This window comes from Chaetodon auriga, chromosome 22, assembly GCF_051107435.1.
Source record: "Chaetodon auriga isolate fChaAug3 chromosome 22, fChaAug3.hap1, whole genome shotgun sequence".
In the NCBI taxonomy this organism is placed as follows: domain Eukaryota; kingdom Metazoa; phylum Chordata; class Actinopteri; order Chaetodontiformes; family Chaetodontidae; genus Chaetodon; species Chaetodon auriga.
Genome location: NC_135095.1, coordinates 7,337,132 through 7,352,542, shown reverse-complemented (window position 1 = coordinate 7,352,542; position 15,411 = coordinate 7,337,132). Strand labels below are relative to the sequence as shown.

Genomic DNA, 15,411 nt, shown 5'->3' with positions numbered 1-15,411 from the left:
TGGAAGAAAAGCAAGAAATAGCCTGAAAATGTAGAGAAACTCAGCAACTTCACTTATCCCCTAAGGAAAAGAATAAGGAAAAGAGTGCGTGTGCATGTATGTATGTATGTATGTATGTATGTGTGTGCAAATACATAATATAAAATTAGGGACTTGGGGTGTGTTAGTAAGTGTGAAACATCTGATGCATCGGCACACATGCAGGGAGGACAGCAAAGAGAGATAACACAAGCAGAAACCCAAAGAACCTGAAGTGGACAAACACACACACTCAGCGGTGTAGTAGAAGCAGCCATGCAGTCAGTGAGCGTGTTGTACCTGAGTGTGTAAGCCAGGTAGCTGCTGCGGCTCTTGGCTGACCTGAGCGTGCTGTCCAGGGAGACGGTGGACTCGCCGATGCCCGAGCGGTACAGAGCTCCGTCTTCTGTGTACGTGTTGTTGCAGTTGAGAGAACGCTTCGGGTGGAGGAATGAAAGGATGGAGGAGTGAAGTAGGAGACGAGGGACGGAAAATAAAAAATTTGGTTATTTCTGATGATTCCAGGCTTTTTGAGCAATAAAATTCCTCTCATAATGAATGATTATACATAAAATGACATAAAGAACTACAGTAGGAGGTTGAAAAACCCCAAATAAATATGATACACCATGGAGAAATGTGATTAAATAATGCAGAAATGTCACAGAATGATGCACGGGGACACATTAGTGCATGTCTGTTCACTCACTGTGAGCAAAGAGGCCCTTGTGGTGCTGGACTCGTCCGTTGCGCTCTTCTTTCCCGTGAACACGTTCTTGAGGTTCTTCCTCACCTCTTTGTTGAAGATCACATGGAAGAAGAAGATGAAGACTCCCTGTGAGAAACGAAAGAGAGGTATTATAAACAGAGGAGCGAGGATGTCGTAGATTAGCACACACACACACACAAACAGAAACGCTGTGCTACCTGCAGGCAGCTGAAGCCGGCGAACAGGTAGTGGAAGGTCATCACGTCGCTGTTGACCGCCATTAGGCCAAGCAGCCAGGTAGCACTGATGAGCAGCAGCAGGAGGAAGGCCATTCGAAGCGCAGGACTGAGGATGGGAAAATGCACATGGAGATGAGCAGAAAGTTATACTTTATATTAACTTTTGGATGTTGTGCTCTGTATTGAATTATGAGCTCGACACATAAAACTTACATCGCTCCTGACCTCTCCACAGCCTTCTGTCTGCGCCCACACGAAGCCTTCGCAGCCAGAATAAAGATCACTATGTTCACCTTTAGAGAGGACGAGTGGGAGGGAGAGGGTTTGTGAACAGAGCACTTTCCACAGTCATGGTCTGAACACACTCAAGGTCTAGAGAGACGACGAGAACCAGCTGTCCCTGGACTATTCTAACACATGCACATACCAGGACGACGACAAAGATGGGTCCTGCGAAGCTCCAGATGAGAGTGTCGTGGACGGAGAGCCAGCAGAAGTCTGGGTTCCCATAACCCTGAGGGTCAAGACCAACCGCCAGACCTACACACACACACAGAAGGCACACGACAAATATGAGTAAAGAGTGTTAACATTGCTATAATAATGTAAAGAAAACTTCCCTCATCTTCCTCCATCTTCTGTAGTTTCCCCACTATCATCTCACTCACTCTTCGCTGTCAGGTAAGCATGCCAGTACATCACTAAGCATTTAATATATCATAGTAATCTTACTGTACATCAAAGGGTTCCAAATTGAAATATGTAGTAAATGGCAGGCAGGAAAACGTGGTACTAATTAGAGATACCAGATAATAAAAAAGGGTTATAAAAACAAATAAATCAACAAATGATTTACGAGTTTGCGGCAAGATAAAATTCTCAACATCACACACACACACACACACACACACACACACACACACACTGTTCTCTACTCCACCACAAATGAATGGGGTTTTTTTTATACATGAGATTTATGTTACTTAATTTGACATATTGTGGACATCCAAACAAAGGCTGTCTATCTCTCACCATGTGTCCCCCCCCCTTCTTCCCTCTGCCTCTTGTTCAATAATTTTCCCACGAGGATCACAGCCTCCCCAGAAGAGACGAGTCACAGCACGAATGCACCCTGACAATCTGCCATCTTCCGCTACTCTGTTCCTGAGCTTCTGTGTGAGCATGCCTGGATGTGTGTGTGTGTGTGTTTGTGTGTCTCACCAGTGATAATAGCCGGTATGCCCCAGCCTATGGCGTAATAGAACCTCATGTGGCCGTGGTTGATGTTTCGCAGCTCTGTCAGCATGCGGTAGATGTGCAGCCCCTCCACGAACATCCAGGCAAAGGTGCACATGTAGAAGTAATGGAGGAGGATGGCGATCACCGTGCACACGAACTAAAGAGAGAAGGGGAAGAGAGAAAAATGAGCACGCCTTAACATTTAAAGGGAATCCAGATAAGTCATCCACAAACAGCAGGGATAACAAAAACAAACTCAAAACAAAGCTGCTATCAGCCTGCTGTGCTTTTCCCTTTTTATCAGTCGATCAAATGAACACCCGGCAAATCCATCCACCCGTGCCTGCACCCATCATCCATCTGCCCTGCTGGCATTTAACAACATATGACAGCTGAGTGCTGCTGTTGCACAAGGAGTCATTATTAGCCGATTAATATAAGCATTTACTGTAACCTTTGAAGTTATTTATTCCACATAAGCCCCCAAAAAGGGTTCCACAGGATTTGCTGGTTTTCTTAGTTTTATATCAACAATAACTGACGGTGAAAATAATAAATATTCGCAGCCCTAACGGTACCTCAAAATGCATTAATGACAAACTTCACCAACTTATGTAAGACAGTAATGATTCAACCTATGCCCACATTCTTCCATCTCCTTCCCTCCCTGTTTAAACGTCTGTTGTGCTGGAGGAATGCAGTGTGTCAGGGAATGTCCCAGCAGTTGAGATACTATATTTTAGGATTTGGCTTTGTATTGCTGTGGAGATCAGAGAGAGAGAGGCGACTACTTTGACAGGGATATAAATCATCCTGCAGATGGCCCGAGGCACATGCTGACAGCATTCCACAGCTCTGACACACACACACACACACACACCTAAACACTAGATGGAGAACAAACATGCACTTATGAATTCAGAGAGAAACAGATCAAACTCTTTCTCCTTGGCTTCGACTGTTAAAGGATCCTACAGATGCAGATAACACAGCGTGCAGTTAGTCAGCGCTTCAGTCTCCTCATCCCAGTCAAAACACTGTGACTCACAATGTTACTGCAAGAGAAAAGGCAAGACTCCCACAACTTATCGAGAACCTGCACACAAATGTCCACGCTCATAATCTTTGATCCTGGCTTGTTGGTTTTGTTGCTAAGATTTAAGAAAAATTCAAGAAAACTTCATCCAACAGTCACAGTTAATGATGAATTCCAAAATTCTGTCAGTCAGATCTGATTGTTAGCATCAGTGGGTTCATGTTTGAAGATTTTTGTCCCCTTCTGATTTATCCAAATGTGGACGAGATGCTGAATTGTTTGAAATGTGCTGCAGGGTACCTGACTCGGTTTAAGTTCTCTCTATTCTCATGTCTGTGGATTTCTTTGATGCACTGTTTGATAGGATGAGATGTGATGTGCATCTGGTTTCACAGCTGCGGGTTGGCAGTCCCCTCCTATCGCATCGGACTGACAGTTGGACGTGATGATCTTGCGGTGTCTTGTACAGACACCTGCTTTGGCCAGACGAGTCAGAGCTGACACTTCAATTTAAAACAACATGACATAACTTTCAAAAGAACAAATAACATTCCTCTACTCACATATGACAAGCTGAAGTCAGGAGTTTTGTTTGTACGGCCTCACCTGCTCTGGTATGGCCATGTAGCTTTTGGTGGCTAAATGTTCGCTGAACTTTAGCTCGATACTGTTTTAAAACTGATACTATTGAACCAGTTGGCCAACTTTATCACTCTTCCACTTTTGCTATGTTTAGACTGTGTTTTAGCATTTAATATTACCTTATTATTTTAATCGTCACTCATGGCCACAGTGTCAAGTTTAAACAGGTTTTATTCTGAAGAAACTTGACAGATAGCCAAAACAAAGAACCCCAGTATACATTAAGTTTTGTCCACTATTTCAATGTCTCCCTAAGACCTACCAAATATCTCATCTTTCCAAACCTCACTTCCTGTAAAAAAAAGCAGGATTACCCGCCAATTAACAGATTAATAATGTTTTCTGTACCACAGACATGCTAGGTTTATCAAGTGAAAACTAATAAGTTGTTTTGGGGAACCTTTGCCAGGGCCTACCACCCTGAGGCCTGCTTCTGGAGACATGTACCAGTCACAGCACGTCTCCGCTACTGGCACACAGAGGTGTGTGTGTGTGTGTGTGTGTGTGTGTGTGTGTGTGTGTGTGTGTGTGTGTGTGTGTGTGTGTGAGTCCGAACGTCTGTGTCAGCAGACTTCAAAGAATTCCCACACCTTTTGATCCTTTACTGCATGTCTACATGTGTGTTGTTTCTGGCTGTTAGTGTGACCTACCCAACCCCAAACTGGATTATGAGCTAACCAGTTAACTCATTAGATTTCTTCAGGCTATCTCAGCCTATATCCGACACTTATTTAATTACAGATTTACAATAATAAAATTACATCCAGCCAGTCAACTTAATAACTTATAGGAGGTTATATTTAGAGAAGGCCCTGGCACCCAGCACATTCCTGACTACTGAAGTCATTAACCAAGTAACAAAACACAATCTGTCAAATAAAGACAGACTCTCAGGTAGGCCTTGGCCCATTAAGCCTGGTAAAGCTCCTGTCAACATCTAGCCCACAGGCCAAACAAATATCGTAGGATCCCTGGCAGTTGTTAATTCAATAAACACCAGAGTGAAACATCGTTATCCCAGCTCAAGTTCCACCATGCCACAAGCAACTGGAGTATTCCTGTATCATATGAATCTGCGGTGTGAGTTGTTTACCATCTAAATGTCCTGGATGTCATTCTTCTTACATTACGTCTACCTATATGTTACCCGCTGCATAACGCAGCACGGGCAAGCGTGAACATAGACTGGACCTGTGGTATAAAGAACTACTTGCTTGGGGTGACTTTGTATCTAAAGCAGAGCAAGTTTGCAAAGGCTGTTTAGTGTCACCAAACGACGCCTTTAATCGCTGTAAAATCCCTTAAACCAGTGATTGTCTGATGCTGCCTTACACTAAAAGAACGATCCTCGTCTCTTCCACATAATGAGACGCACAGTGTATTCAATTAACTCTGGTATCGGATCAGCATTTGGCTTATACCCAAAGACCAGGTATCAGTATCAGGACTGAAAAAGTTGGACTGGTGCATCTCTTCTTGTTCCTAAATAGAGAAATTTTATATCCATTGATTCAGCTGTAATAGCTGAGCAGTACAATTAAGAGTGTGTGAAAACTGACAAAAAAAACTGTTGACTGTTAAACTGTTAAAATAGAGAATGTGTTGCAGACACACAGCAAAGTGTCTCCACTTTACATGCAGTCTGTTTGCTGAGGGCTAGAAACACACTCACCGGGTTGTCAGTCTGATTGATGCCGAGCAGGAAGACGAGCTCGGAGAAGAAGAGCGCTGCGACCAGGTTCCTGTGGATGGCGTGGAGGTTGGAGCGGAGCCGGTGCAACAGGCACAACAGGATGAAGGTGAGGAGGAGGAGTAACAGGGAGACAGACACCGTGGTGTAGGTGACGATCTTCAGGGGGAGAACATCACCGTGCTGTGCGGAGCAGTCCCAAGACATCGAGTTAGAAGTCAATAAGAAGGCAAAAGGCGGAATAGTTTTATATGAAGCTGAAAAGACAGATCCTTTCAGACATACCTCTCTTTTGGAGATGTCCATGAGCACGGCGAAGCTGGTCATGTGGTTACACTGACAGCTAATGTGGCTGTTGTTCCTGTTGAGCACCTCACAGCCTTTAGCGGACCAGCCGCCTGTGCCGCCGATCCTACACCCACCAACACACACACACACACACAACAGATGAATGTGAGAAATTTACAGGAGAGTGCAAAGAAAACATATTAGGAAAGCTGTTTTAAGTTAATCCCTGACATCCTTGGACGTGCATGTGTGTGTGTTTAAAGTTGAACTCACGCGATGGAGTGGTTCCAGAAGACACAGACAGGTTTGGTTCTCTCCTCCGTCTCCAGCAGGGTGTACTCCAAGGTGATGGGGGGGTCCAGGATGGGAGGAAGAGGGGGACCCTCACTGTGCACCGTAGCGCTCACTATGGCTGTGTTGATCACTGGACGGTTAGGGAGCCTGGAAAGACATAACAAAAAAAAAAAAAAAAAAAAAGTATGACCTGAAATGATTCACGGAACATTTTTTAACTCTTTAACTTTAACTGATCTATGATAGGATTTGCTATCTCCTACATCCAGAATACATAACACTCCCTGAATTCATGCTCAGTTTGTCTGAACAGCTTAACAGAATCTTCAAAGCCACCGTAGGCACTGATAAGGTGGTTCCTTTAAATACAACAGCACTAAATATTATGGCGTGTATCAACATTAAAGATGAAACATGTCCATACGATGTCGCGTTTCTTCAAAGGTTTACAGAATATGATGAATTGTATACACAGCGGTAAGTACAGGAGAGAGTTTGAAGAGTTCGGATTGGTGTGGGCCTTTTATTATCGTTCTCCGTTCTTTTAGGCCTTGTTTGCAACTGTTTGACTGCACCTCATAGTTTAATCCTGTGACACATATGGCTGACATTTAACTGCCGCTCGTCTACCTCAGACTCCTGCGGTCAGGGTCGTATCTTTCCGGGAGGAGCTCTGCCAGCGATTTGTACACTATCACCACGGCAACCGGCAGAGGGGCAGCGGGCTCGAGATGGCGCCGTCTCCTATCAGACACTGTGTGCTCCTCCGGCTGTGGGGGATCGGTCTGAGTTGGAGGTGCAGGAGTGTCTGCTGGGAGAGGATAGTGACTGATAAGACATTTTAAACTCAGCAGCATAAAAGGAACAGAGCCGGCATGGTCTGACTTAAATGTTCCTACCTCTGTGGGCCTGAGTGCGGAGGTTGAACTGGGGGAAGTGGACAGAGGACCCAAGCTCTTTGGAGTACTCCTCCTGGATGTCCTGGAACCGAGGTAAAGTCGCCCTCTCCGGGTCTGACACATCCAGGTAGTCCACGGTCAGAACTAGATAAAGAAGCCAAACAGAAGGAGCAGGAAGAGGAGGAGACAGAGGCAAAGGATGAGGATGAGGATGTGACTATGTGTCCGAGCCCCACGCGGTGTGATTACAGCTTCTCCACTTACTCATGTTGTCGGTGACGATGGTGAAGGGTTTCAGGTAGGTTTTCCTGACGTTCTGGGCCAGGGTGTTGGCATAGTCCTCGAAGTTGCGGAGCAGTTGGGCGGTGCCACCTTCAGTCCTCTGGATCTGCTCCCAGTGCTCCTTGTTGTCAGGATCCAGTATGGAGCTACCTGCTCGCACCAAGTTCTGTGAAAAGCCGCCATAATTGATCATGAAATGATTATTGAAAGGGTTAGCAGCTGGAGGAGTATTAGGTAACTACAGTGACAGATCAGGTTGCTCTCCTGGTGAGAATCAACCAGTAGAGGGCAGTGTGCCACCAGTGCTCCCAGTGCAACAGACTGGCTTTCACAAAATGAAAGCTTCAAGATCTTTTCCAATAATATACTGAAGCTGAAGTCCATCCAGGAGAGCCTTGGCTAACCCTAAAACATTTTGTAAAAATTCACTGTACATCCTGTTGGTTTTCTTTTCTACCTCATTGAACTCTGCATCCCTCATGGCAGTAAGGTCAAATCCTGCCTGCCGGCTCTCGTACTGCAGCACGTGATTCAGCAGCTGGGCAGCCGTCTTCACATCGTTCCCGTAGTAATGCTCCGTGTTGTTGGTGGCGCTGTGAAGCAAACGCACAATGGCCTTGGAGTGTTCGCTGTCCATCCTCGAACTGTTGCGACGCAGGTCCTCATTCTGGAGGGTTGAAGGACGGAAAGAGAGCAAGAACAAACAGGTCAAGGCAAAGGAAAGTTGAGTGGGTGCGACCAAACATAATAGAAATCGGTCAATCCCGGGATTAGTGGGACTTTGACAAGCTCAAGCCTCCAGTATTAAGTTCAGGTTCAAACACAAAAGGTGCAATGCTCTGTCTAAATCTCATATGGACTTCCTCCTATGAAATTGCACTTTGTCGAAGACACATCAGCTCCCTTTAAATGGCTTTTATTTTTTTAAATAACTACCAAGCCTACCAACATTAAAAAATGTTAAAAGTTAGGAGTTAGGTTAGGAGTTGTGTCTGCCTTTGTAAATTATAACTTTTTAGAAAAAGAAAGTGCAATATTTTAGAAATAATTCATTTTTTAAGTTAATTCAAGAGGTTTTTAAAGTGCTGGAGGAGCATTTCAACATATTACTCCCTCCATTGAAATTACACCGTGAAAATGGTCATAATTGAGTGACATTTTGATCAGTACTCACCAGTTTCTTCAGATGGGAGAAGGTGACGGTGGTGCAATTGAAGAGCTCTGGCAACAACCAGCCCTTCTCATCATTACAGTGGCGGATGGCAGTACCTGTAAAAAAAAACAAAAAAAAAAAAAAACACCACCACACACAAGGAACTTTTAATTAAGCTTCTGGTAAGTGTTTCACAGACAGACGTCTTGACAAAATAATATTTAAGTACTTTATAACAACATAAGAACACAACTTTGTGAACTGTTTTGAACAATATCAGAAATATGGATTTTTTTCTGCCCTGGGTTTTTCCTCTCAGGGTACATATAATACGCTACCCTGCCTTACTGGTGAAGGGTGTTGTGGCTTTCTGCAGCCAGAGAGAAATACCTACAGACACTACTCAGGGCTAACAAAAGCTCTGCCAAATTACTTATTTGGGTTTAAAAAATGATTCAATCTATATTTTCATTTAAAGGTAATATTGTCCTAAAAAGATGCTAGAATTAGACGTCAGTCAAAACTACGTTAAGCACAGTGGTCTTTATAGTAAAGCTGCAAGTACACCATTGTCTAAATAGAAAGTCACAGGTTTGAATGATGCAACAGCCGCTGAGCATGACAATGAACCTCTATTTGATCAGCTGCTGTAGTTTAACTGCTCCAAAATGTGCAACAGCTAAAACCCCCAAAATGCAAAACGCTTCCTGTATCAGTGGTTTAAAGAGTTGAACCCAAACTGACTTGTTCCAGTCTGATTCAGTTTGAGAAAGGACTTCATCCAAATGCAAAGTCTCTTCACATGCCATTGTTGCAGAAGAAGAAATGGCCGGAGGACTTGCCAGTTGGAGCTAAGAGAAGGCTGCGGGCACTGTTAGCAAATAAATACCCCACTGAGTCTGGGGGGGCGACAAAGGGGTCACCATGGTGATGGCAGTAACTAAGGGGGGTAACCAGGAAAGTGACAGTGCTTTACTGGGAACAGGTCAGCGAACTGGAATCTTAATCTCCCTCACACACACACACACACACACACACACACACACACACACACACACACACACACACAGCTGGACGAGGAGGGGTATTACTGTACAGTACCTGGTGTTTTTCCAAGAGTCTCTACAGGCAAACCTGTACATGATTGGCTGATGAGAACGCTCTGTGGGATTCATGGACCAATCAGAGAGCCTTTTTACTGTGCTGTTCAGCTTCAAAGAGGGAGAGTGCGCTTATACGCCTCCAATACATTTACTCACAAAAAACAGAGCCGCCCATGCAGCTTAATCTAACTGCTCTTAGCCGGTAACTGTGAATACATTGGCACAGAGATCACCATGATTTATTTTTTAATGTGGCTTGTGATAAAAGATGTAGCTCAATCTTAAGTTTAGAAATGTAAGGTTGACTTCATAAGCAATAAAACACACCCCTGTTTCATGGAATACACTCAGGATTGTTGTTGCTATAGGCAGTTTGCTAACTTTATGACTCTTCTCCACACTGCTACGTCCACAGCACAATAATCACCCCACAGATTAGTTTTGTCATCAGTTACCGATGGATCCTTTGGGGCAGTTCATGGCAGCTGGGCGTCCGAATTTGGTCTTGGGCCACCAGATGCCTGCGTCAAATGCCTTGGGACAGCCCTCGTATACAACTGTGGACAAAAAGTAGAAGGTTTAGACCCTAAAAGATGTGTACATAAACTGAACCTGAACCACCAGCATTTCTACCACAAAAAAATCACTTTTATGGGTGAATGTCTGCTTTGGTTCCACCTCAGGACACCACATAGCTGATCCACTACAATTTATGAAACAGCCACACAGACCAGCGCAGTCACATTCAACCAAATCAAGCCCGCAGAGCCACACAAGCTTTGATACATAATACATTTCAACATATCTGGGTTAACAAATCTCCAAGACAAACCGAGCTGGGATCTGCAGGCTCGTTGGCGTGTTTGTAGTTCCTCTTAGTCGCACACGGCCTGTAATCCCTGTGGTTCATTAGCTCTTAGGTTCAACTTCACCGCTATGACACATAACTTCAAAACCTGAATAAAACATTTACTTTTGATTGAATAAGCTCATCATTGTCCCAGTCTTACTTAACCTTTCTGTGAGGATCTACTAAAACACAAGATATTCTGTCATCAGTAAAGGTTGTGGTGACATGAACCTCAGATTTATTGAATGTCTCTCTGTCAGCGCTGCTGTGTTTGGTGCAGAGCTGACAGATCGGTATGAGGCCTGCCATGGATGGTCTCGTCTCAGTGACCCGCAGGACATGTCCAAGGAAGCGTCTCGCTTGTTTCATTCTTTCATCTTCACTCCCTCACTCCTTCCCTGAATCAGAATCTATTTGACCACTTCAGATCTGTCTTATATCTACTTCATGAAAAAAGAACACAGCAAGAAACGGGGGATCTTTTTTTTTTTTTAAACAAAAAGAGCTGTATTCGCTTGCATGAATTAAAAGTCCAAACACGTTCTGAGACGTTGAAGAGCTTCATATTGGGTCAAATAGTAAACACACTGACATCCATTTTCTGTCAGGGGACTTGACGGTTTTGTCTTCCATTCATCTATACTGTATTGTGTGTGTTCAGTCCCACTGCCAACTCAGCCCACCAGCCAGACTTGCCTCTTCTGCTTGACTGGGTGGCGACAAAGACGTGAAGTTAGCTCAACTGCAGCACCAGCAGATGTGAGCGACACTATTTGTCTCCTGTTGACACTTCATCGATTCACCAGGGCTCACTTCGTGAACCTGAACATCTTAAAGGAATAATACACCCTACTTCTGAAACGATTTTTGCTTTACTGTGCTAATTTTTTTAATTTAGACAAATAATAATACCAATAATAAACTTCATTTGTACCTTTCACACAAGAAATGCAGCTCAAAGTCCTTTAGAACAAAGAAATGACATGCACCAAGTGCTTTATATATAAAGAACAGATGAAGCATCAAGGCAGGCATAGAAAATTAATGTAAAATTAGCTCTTTTACGGGGCTATTTTGTCAATGATATTGGTCATTTCCAGAAGTTATATGCATTTTTTAACCAAATTTCTACCAACCTTCAGAACTACATTGTTTAAGATTTTAGTCACTCCTGTTCAGGATTAATAAAATTAATCAGCTTGCTACTATTTCTAGTACTATTCACTATTCCTTGTCTGAAAATCAGCATCTGCAACTAGACATACCTTCGCATCCAGTGGGAGTGACCTCAGCGAAGGGGTTATCACAGCGGTTACACTGACGGCCAATGACTCCTCCTTTACAGGGGCACTGTCCGGTGATGGGGTCACACACTCGGGACTCAGAGCCAACAGAGAAACACTCACAGGGGTAGCAAGTGTCCTCACCCTCTGGCCGATAGTGGTTTTCCTGCAGGAAGAGGAGAAGGCATAGATGGCTGATATTATATTTAGGTCATCAAAAGTGAGCTTCGAGGACCTTTTTGCGTTTGAGGGTGCTATTGGTGCATCTGTAAGGCCTACGTTTTTTTATTAAACAGTGATGACGATACTGAAGGCTGAAACATAATGCAACAGAAGTTTAAGCAGTATGTACCCAAAGTTTGCTAACATTAGCAGTATGTACCAAAAGTTTGCTAACATTAGCTAATATTAGCCACCACGAGCTAAGCTCACAACCCCTGAGTGTAGTGAAATGATTCATGGTTTGTTTAATTTCTCATCAATTCATCATTTCATTTATAAGGGGAAGATCATGTTATTTCTTCTTTCAAGAGTTAAACTGTCTAAATTTAATTAATTCTTTTTAGGAGTATTCTCTTGCATGTCTTTACCTTGCAGCGACACTCTCCAGAGGTCTTGTTGCAGTCTTTATGAAATCCCTTGTTCGTGTCACAGTTACAGGGTCCACACATGGGACTGCCCCACCAACCTTGAGGACATGGCTTCTCCACTCTGTCATCAAAGACAATGACACATTAATTAAAGCAGCTACAGGCGATATTATTATAATAACAACGTATCAAATGACCATGTGAAAGCTCCTCTGAGCTTTATGTAGCTTTACAGTGAGTTTCAGCTCGGTCTTTAGCTGTCTGACCCGCAATTTAACTGCTTGACTGGCTCACTCTCACAACCAGCAACCAACAGCTTTAACCTTGCTGCAACCAAAAAATTCTGGATATCTTCAAATGACTAAAACACAGAAATTATTACTTGATATCAGCTTGTACGAAATACTCTAAATCTGATAGTTGACTATATGTTAAGTTTATCTCCAACTCAATGCTTTCTGTCGCCCTGGATCTAGAATAAACTTCCTCTACGCTTTTATGTCAGTCAACCAGGTGTGACTCCATACAAACACACACAGGCTCTCTTTCTCACTCAAGAGATTTGATCTCCGACTGAACGTTGTGATCTGATAGGAGACGAATGGCAGTATGAGGGCAGCTGTGACTGAACACCTATGGAGGATCAGTCAGGCATGGCGGGGGAATCCCACATCCTGCTTAAGACAGGAAGTGATGCGTGTCGTAGGGGTCAGGGTTCAGGGGAAATGACTGGTTTTCCATCAGGGATGGCTAATTCACATGCGCTCTCAGACAACGCTGAGAGTACGAACCACTTTCAACAAACCACTTTCACTTGAATAAATAAACGGACTTGCCAATTTCAGTCTGATTATTTCTTTTTGATGTCTGATCTTTCCTCTCCCTCACACACACACGCACACAAACTCAGATTACTGACTAATAAAGCGGCTCTGAAGGACTCAGGAGGTTGGCAACATTACAAAAAGAGCAAGAGCCTAAAATAACCAAAGCAGATTTGTGTGCTTTGTCTCTTCGGGGGGCAAAGTCCATGTTTGGTCTGTTTCATTTGAACATCTGGATACAAAGGACTGTCATAAAATGTTTTAATATAGATTCTTAGTAGTACTGAAAATCTCCCCATGATCTCCCTCTAATCGCACACACACACTGCCACAGTGGAAGGAGGCTTACTTGTTTTCACAGTACTGGCCGTAGTAGTTCTGTCCACAGTCACAGGTGTAGCCGTGGGAAGAACTTGGTTTGCGAACGCAGGTGGAAACGTGCTCACAAGGGTTGAGCTGGCAAGCATCCACACACTCCTTACCAAAATAACCTGCAGGGTACACAGCAAAGAGTGACTCTCAAACCTTAATGAGTGATATCTAAGAGTCTGACAAGTTTGTGCATTTTACCTGGGTCACAGACACAGGTGTGTGTGCTCCAGTCGTCACTGCAGTGGCTGTTCTCAGGGCAGATGTTGGTGTCACAAGGGTCAGCTACGTCGCAGCCATCTTCCACGCGGATCTTCAGACCCTGAGCCATGTTCACGTTGGCCACGTTGGTGGACGTCTCACCCATACGCACACCCTGACAGAAGAGAAGAAGAAGTGGTCAAAGGAAGGAGAAAATGGCTGTTATATTTGTTTTCAAACTGAAAACACATACGCTTACCTGTATGCACCCAACAAATCCTTTGCTGACGTGGTTGTTTGTTCCAGGCAAACCTCCAACATGAAGAGTTTGGAGCTTCAATCCTGGGAGGTCATGACCGATCTCCACTGACTTCTGCTTAAATACAAAAAACACACATTTCTTGTTGGAAACTTGACCCATGTGTACATCCTTGTCAATTTGTGATGCCATTTTCCTGTACCTGGTACATGTCGTAGTCCAGGGACACACCAGCCATGTATTTGATGTCCTTCCCATCTTTAATGGCTCTCAGTTCTACCAACAGGTGGTGCCACTCCCCGTCATTGACCCGAACTTGGGGGAAGCCCAGCGAAGCCACCAGCTGCTGTCTCAGCAACACCTCCATGCGTACCTGTTGCTCACTCACCTGGAGGATGGCAAAGACAGAGAAATACAGTGACAAGACTGCAGTTTTAAGTGTACAACCTACGGCCTTTCCATTCAAAAAGTACTCTAAGTCACCTGTGAAGGCATTCAACTTGTACTCGGCAATAAAGCAGTTTGAACTATATGCAGACGACAATGACATTTTTGTTGACAATAATTAGTTGACAATGTACTTTATACTGTATCTCACCATGAGGTTGATGGTGGAGGAGGGTCCAGCATTGGCCTGCATTAGGGTGCCAGCAGGCTGTCTGGTGCGGAACATGAGGCCCATGTACCAGGGAACAGCGATGGTAATGTCCGGGTCGCTCCAGGAGACCAGAGCCTGGCCGTCAAAGAACTGCGGAGATGGCATGACTGGACAGAAGACAGCAAGGAAGAGCAAGAATTAGGTTGTGGGAAAAACAGGATTAGTATTTGGTATTAAGAATAAATCTGTGCTGTATTAATATTGAATATAAAAATATATTGATTTTACATCTATTTTTTACTGAAATTATAGGTCTTCAAAGTATTGAGTGACTTCAGAATTCACTGTGCTGTTGTACCTTTTTTTAATTTCATGTGATAGAATTACTACTTTATGCCTTAGGATTACTATGGAGTAATTCTTAGACAAACATCCAATGCCTGGAGACATTCTGAAAATCCACCGAAAATCCTACAGACAGTGCACATGTCGTGTAAGCTCCTGTGCATGTTGAGAGATCAAGAAACACACACAAACACACCCAACGGCCCACGCACACGCACAGCGAGGGTCCACCTTTTAGCACAAGATATAGTGAGTGTCTTCTCCTGCATAATCTACAGCATAAACTCTATGTTTTCAGATCCCCGGGGCACATATTTCAACAGAAGCTTTCATGAATACATATATACACAAGCTATAATTATGAAAGAAAGCTGGTTACAGGCAGCTACAGTGGTTTTAGTCGGACTACTTTACCAAAGCTCCATTCAATTCTCATTAAATCCATCAAGACCCAGCTTGAGAGAATAGGACAAAAAGAGTCCACAGCCTTGCGAGCAGCT

General features: G+C 43.8%; 1 protein-coding gene across 4 annotated transcripts in view; it reads right to left on the bottom strand.

Moving 5' to 3' along the window:
- The window catches only part of celsr1a (cadherin EGF LAG seven-pass G-type receptor 1a), an 83,502-nt gene that overhangs the window by 5,550 nt on the left and 62,541 nt on the right, over positions 1-15,411 (bottom strand). For 2 of the 4 annotated variants that reach the window (XM_076722632.1, XM_076722631.1), the window contains exons 10-31: positions 14,567-14,733; positions 14,171-14,356; positions 13,969-14,082; positions 13,710-13,884; positions 13,489-13,630; positions 12,316-12,436; positions 11,708-11,891; positions 10,048-10,149; positions 8,511-8,605; positions 7,794-8,003; positions 7,319-7,502; positions 7,055-7,198; positions 6,786-6,966; positions 6,135-6,302; positions 5,859-5,985; positions 5,556-5,756; positions 2,188-2,362; positions 1,394-1,506; positions 1,180-1,259; positions 946-1,072; positions 728-853; positions 319-455 (exon numbers count right to left, since the gene is read on the bottom strand). In XM_076722632.1, the coding sequence (XP_076578747.1) occupies positions 319-455; positions 728-853; positions 946-1,072; positions 1,180-1,259; positions 1,394-1,506; positions 2,188-2,362; positions 5,556-5,756; positions 5,859-5,985; positions 6,135-6,302; positions 6,786-6,966; positions 7,055-7,198; positions 7,319-7,502; positions 7,794-8,003; positions 8,511-8,605; positions 10,048-10,149; positions 11,708-11,891; positions 12,316-12,436; positions 13,489-13,630; positions 13,710-13,884; positions 13,969-14,082; positions 14,171-14,356; positions 14,567-14,733 (3,259 nt within the window). The remainder of the gene's footprint in view (positions 1-318; positions 456-727; positions 854-945; positions 1,073-1,179; positions 1,260-1,393; positions 1,507-2,187; positions 2,363-5,555; positions 5,757-5,858; positions 5,986-6,134; positions 6,303-6,785; positions 6,967-7,054; positions 7,199-7,318; positions 7,503-7,793; positions 8,004-8,510; positions 8,606-10,047; positions 10,150-11,707; positions 11,892-12,315; positions 12,437-13,488; positions 13,631-13,709; positions 13,885-13,968; positions 14,083-14,170; positions 14,357-14,566; positions 14,734-15,411) is intronic. The other 2 variants (XM_076722634.1, XM_076722633.1) reach the window with 2 other exon arrangements.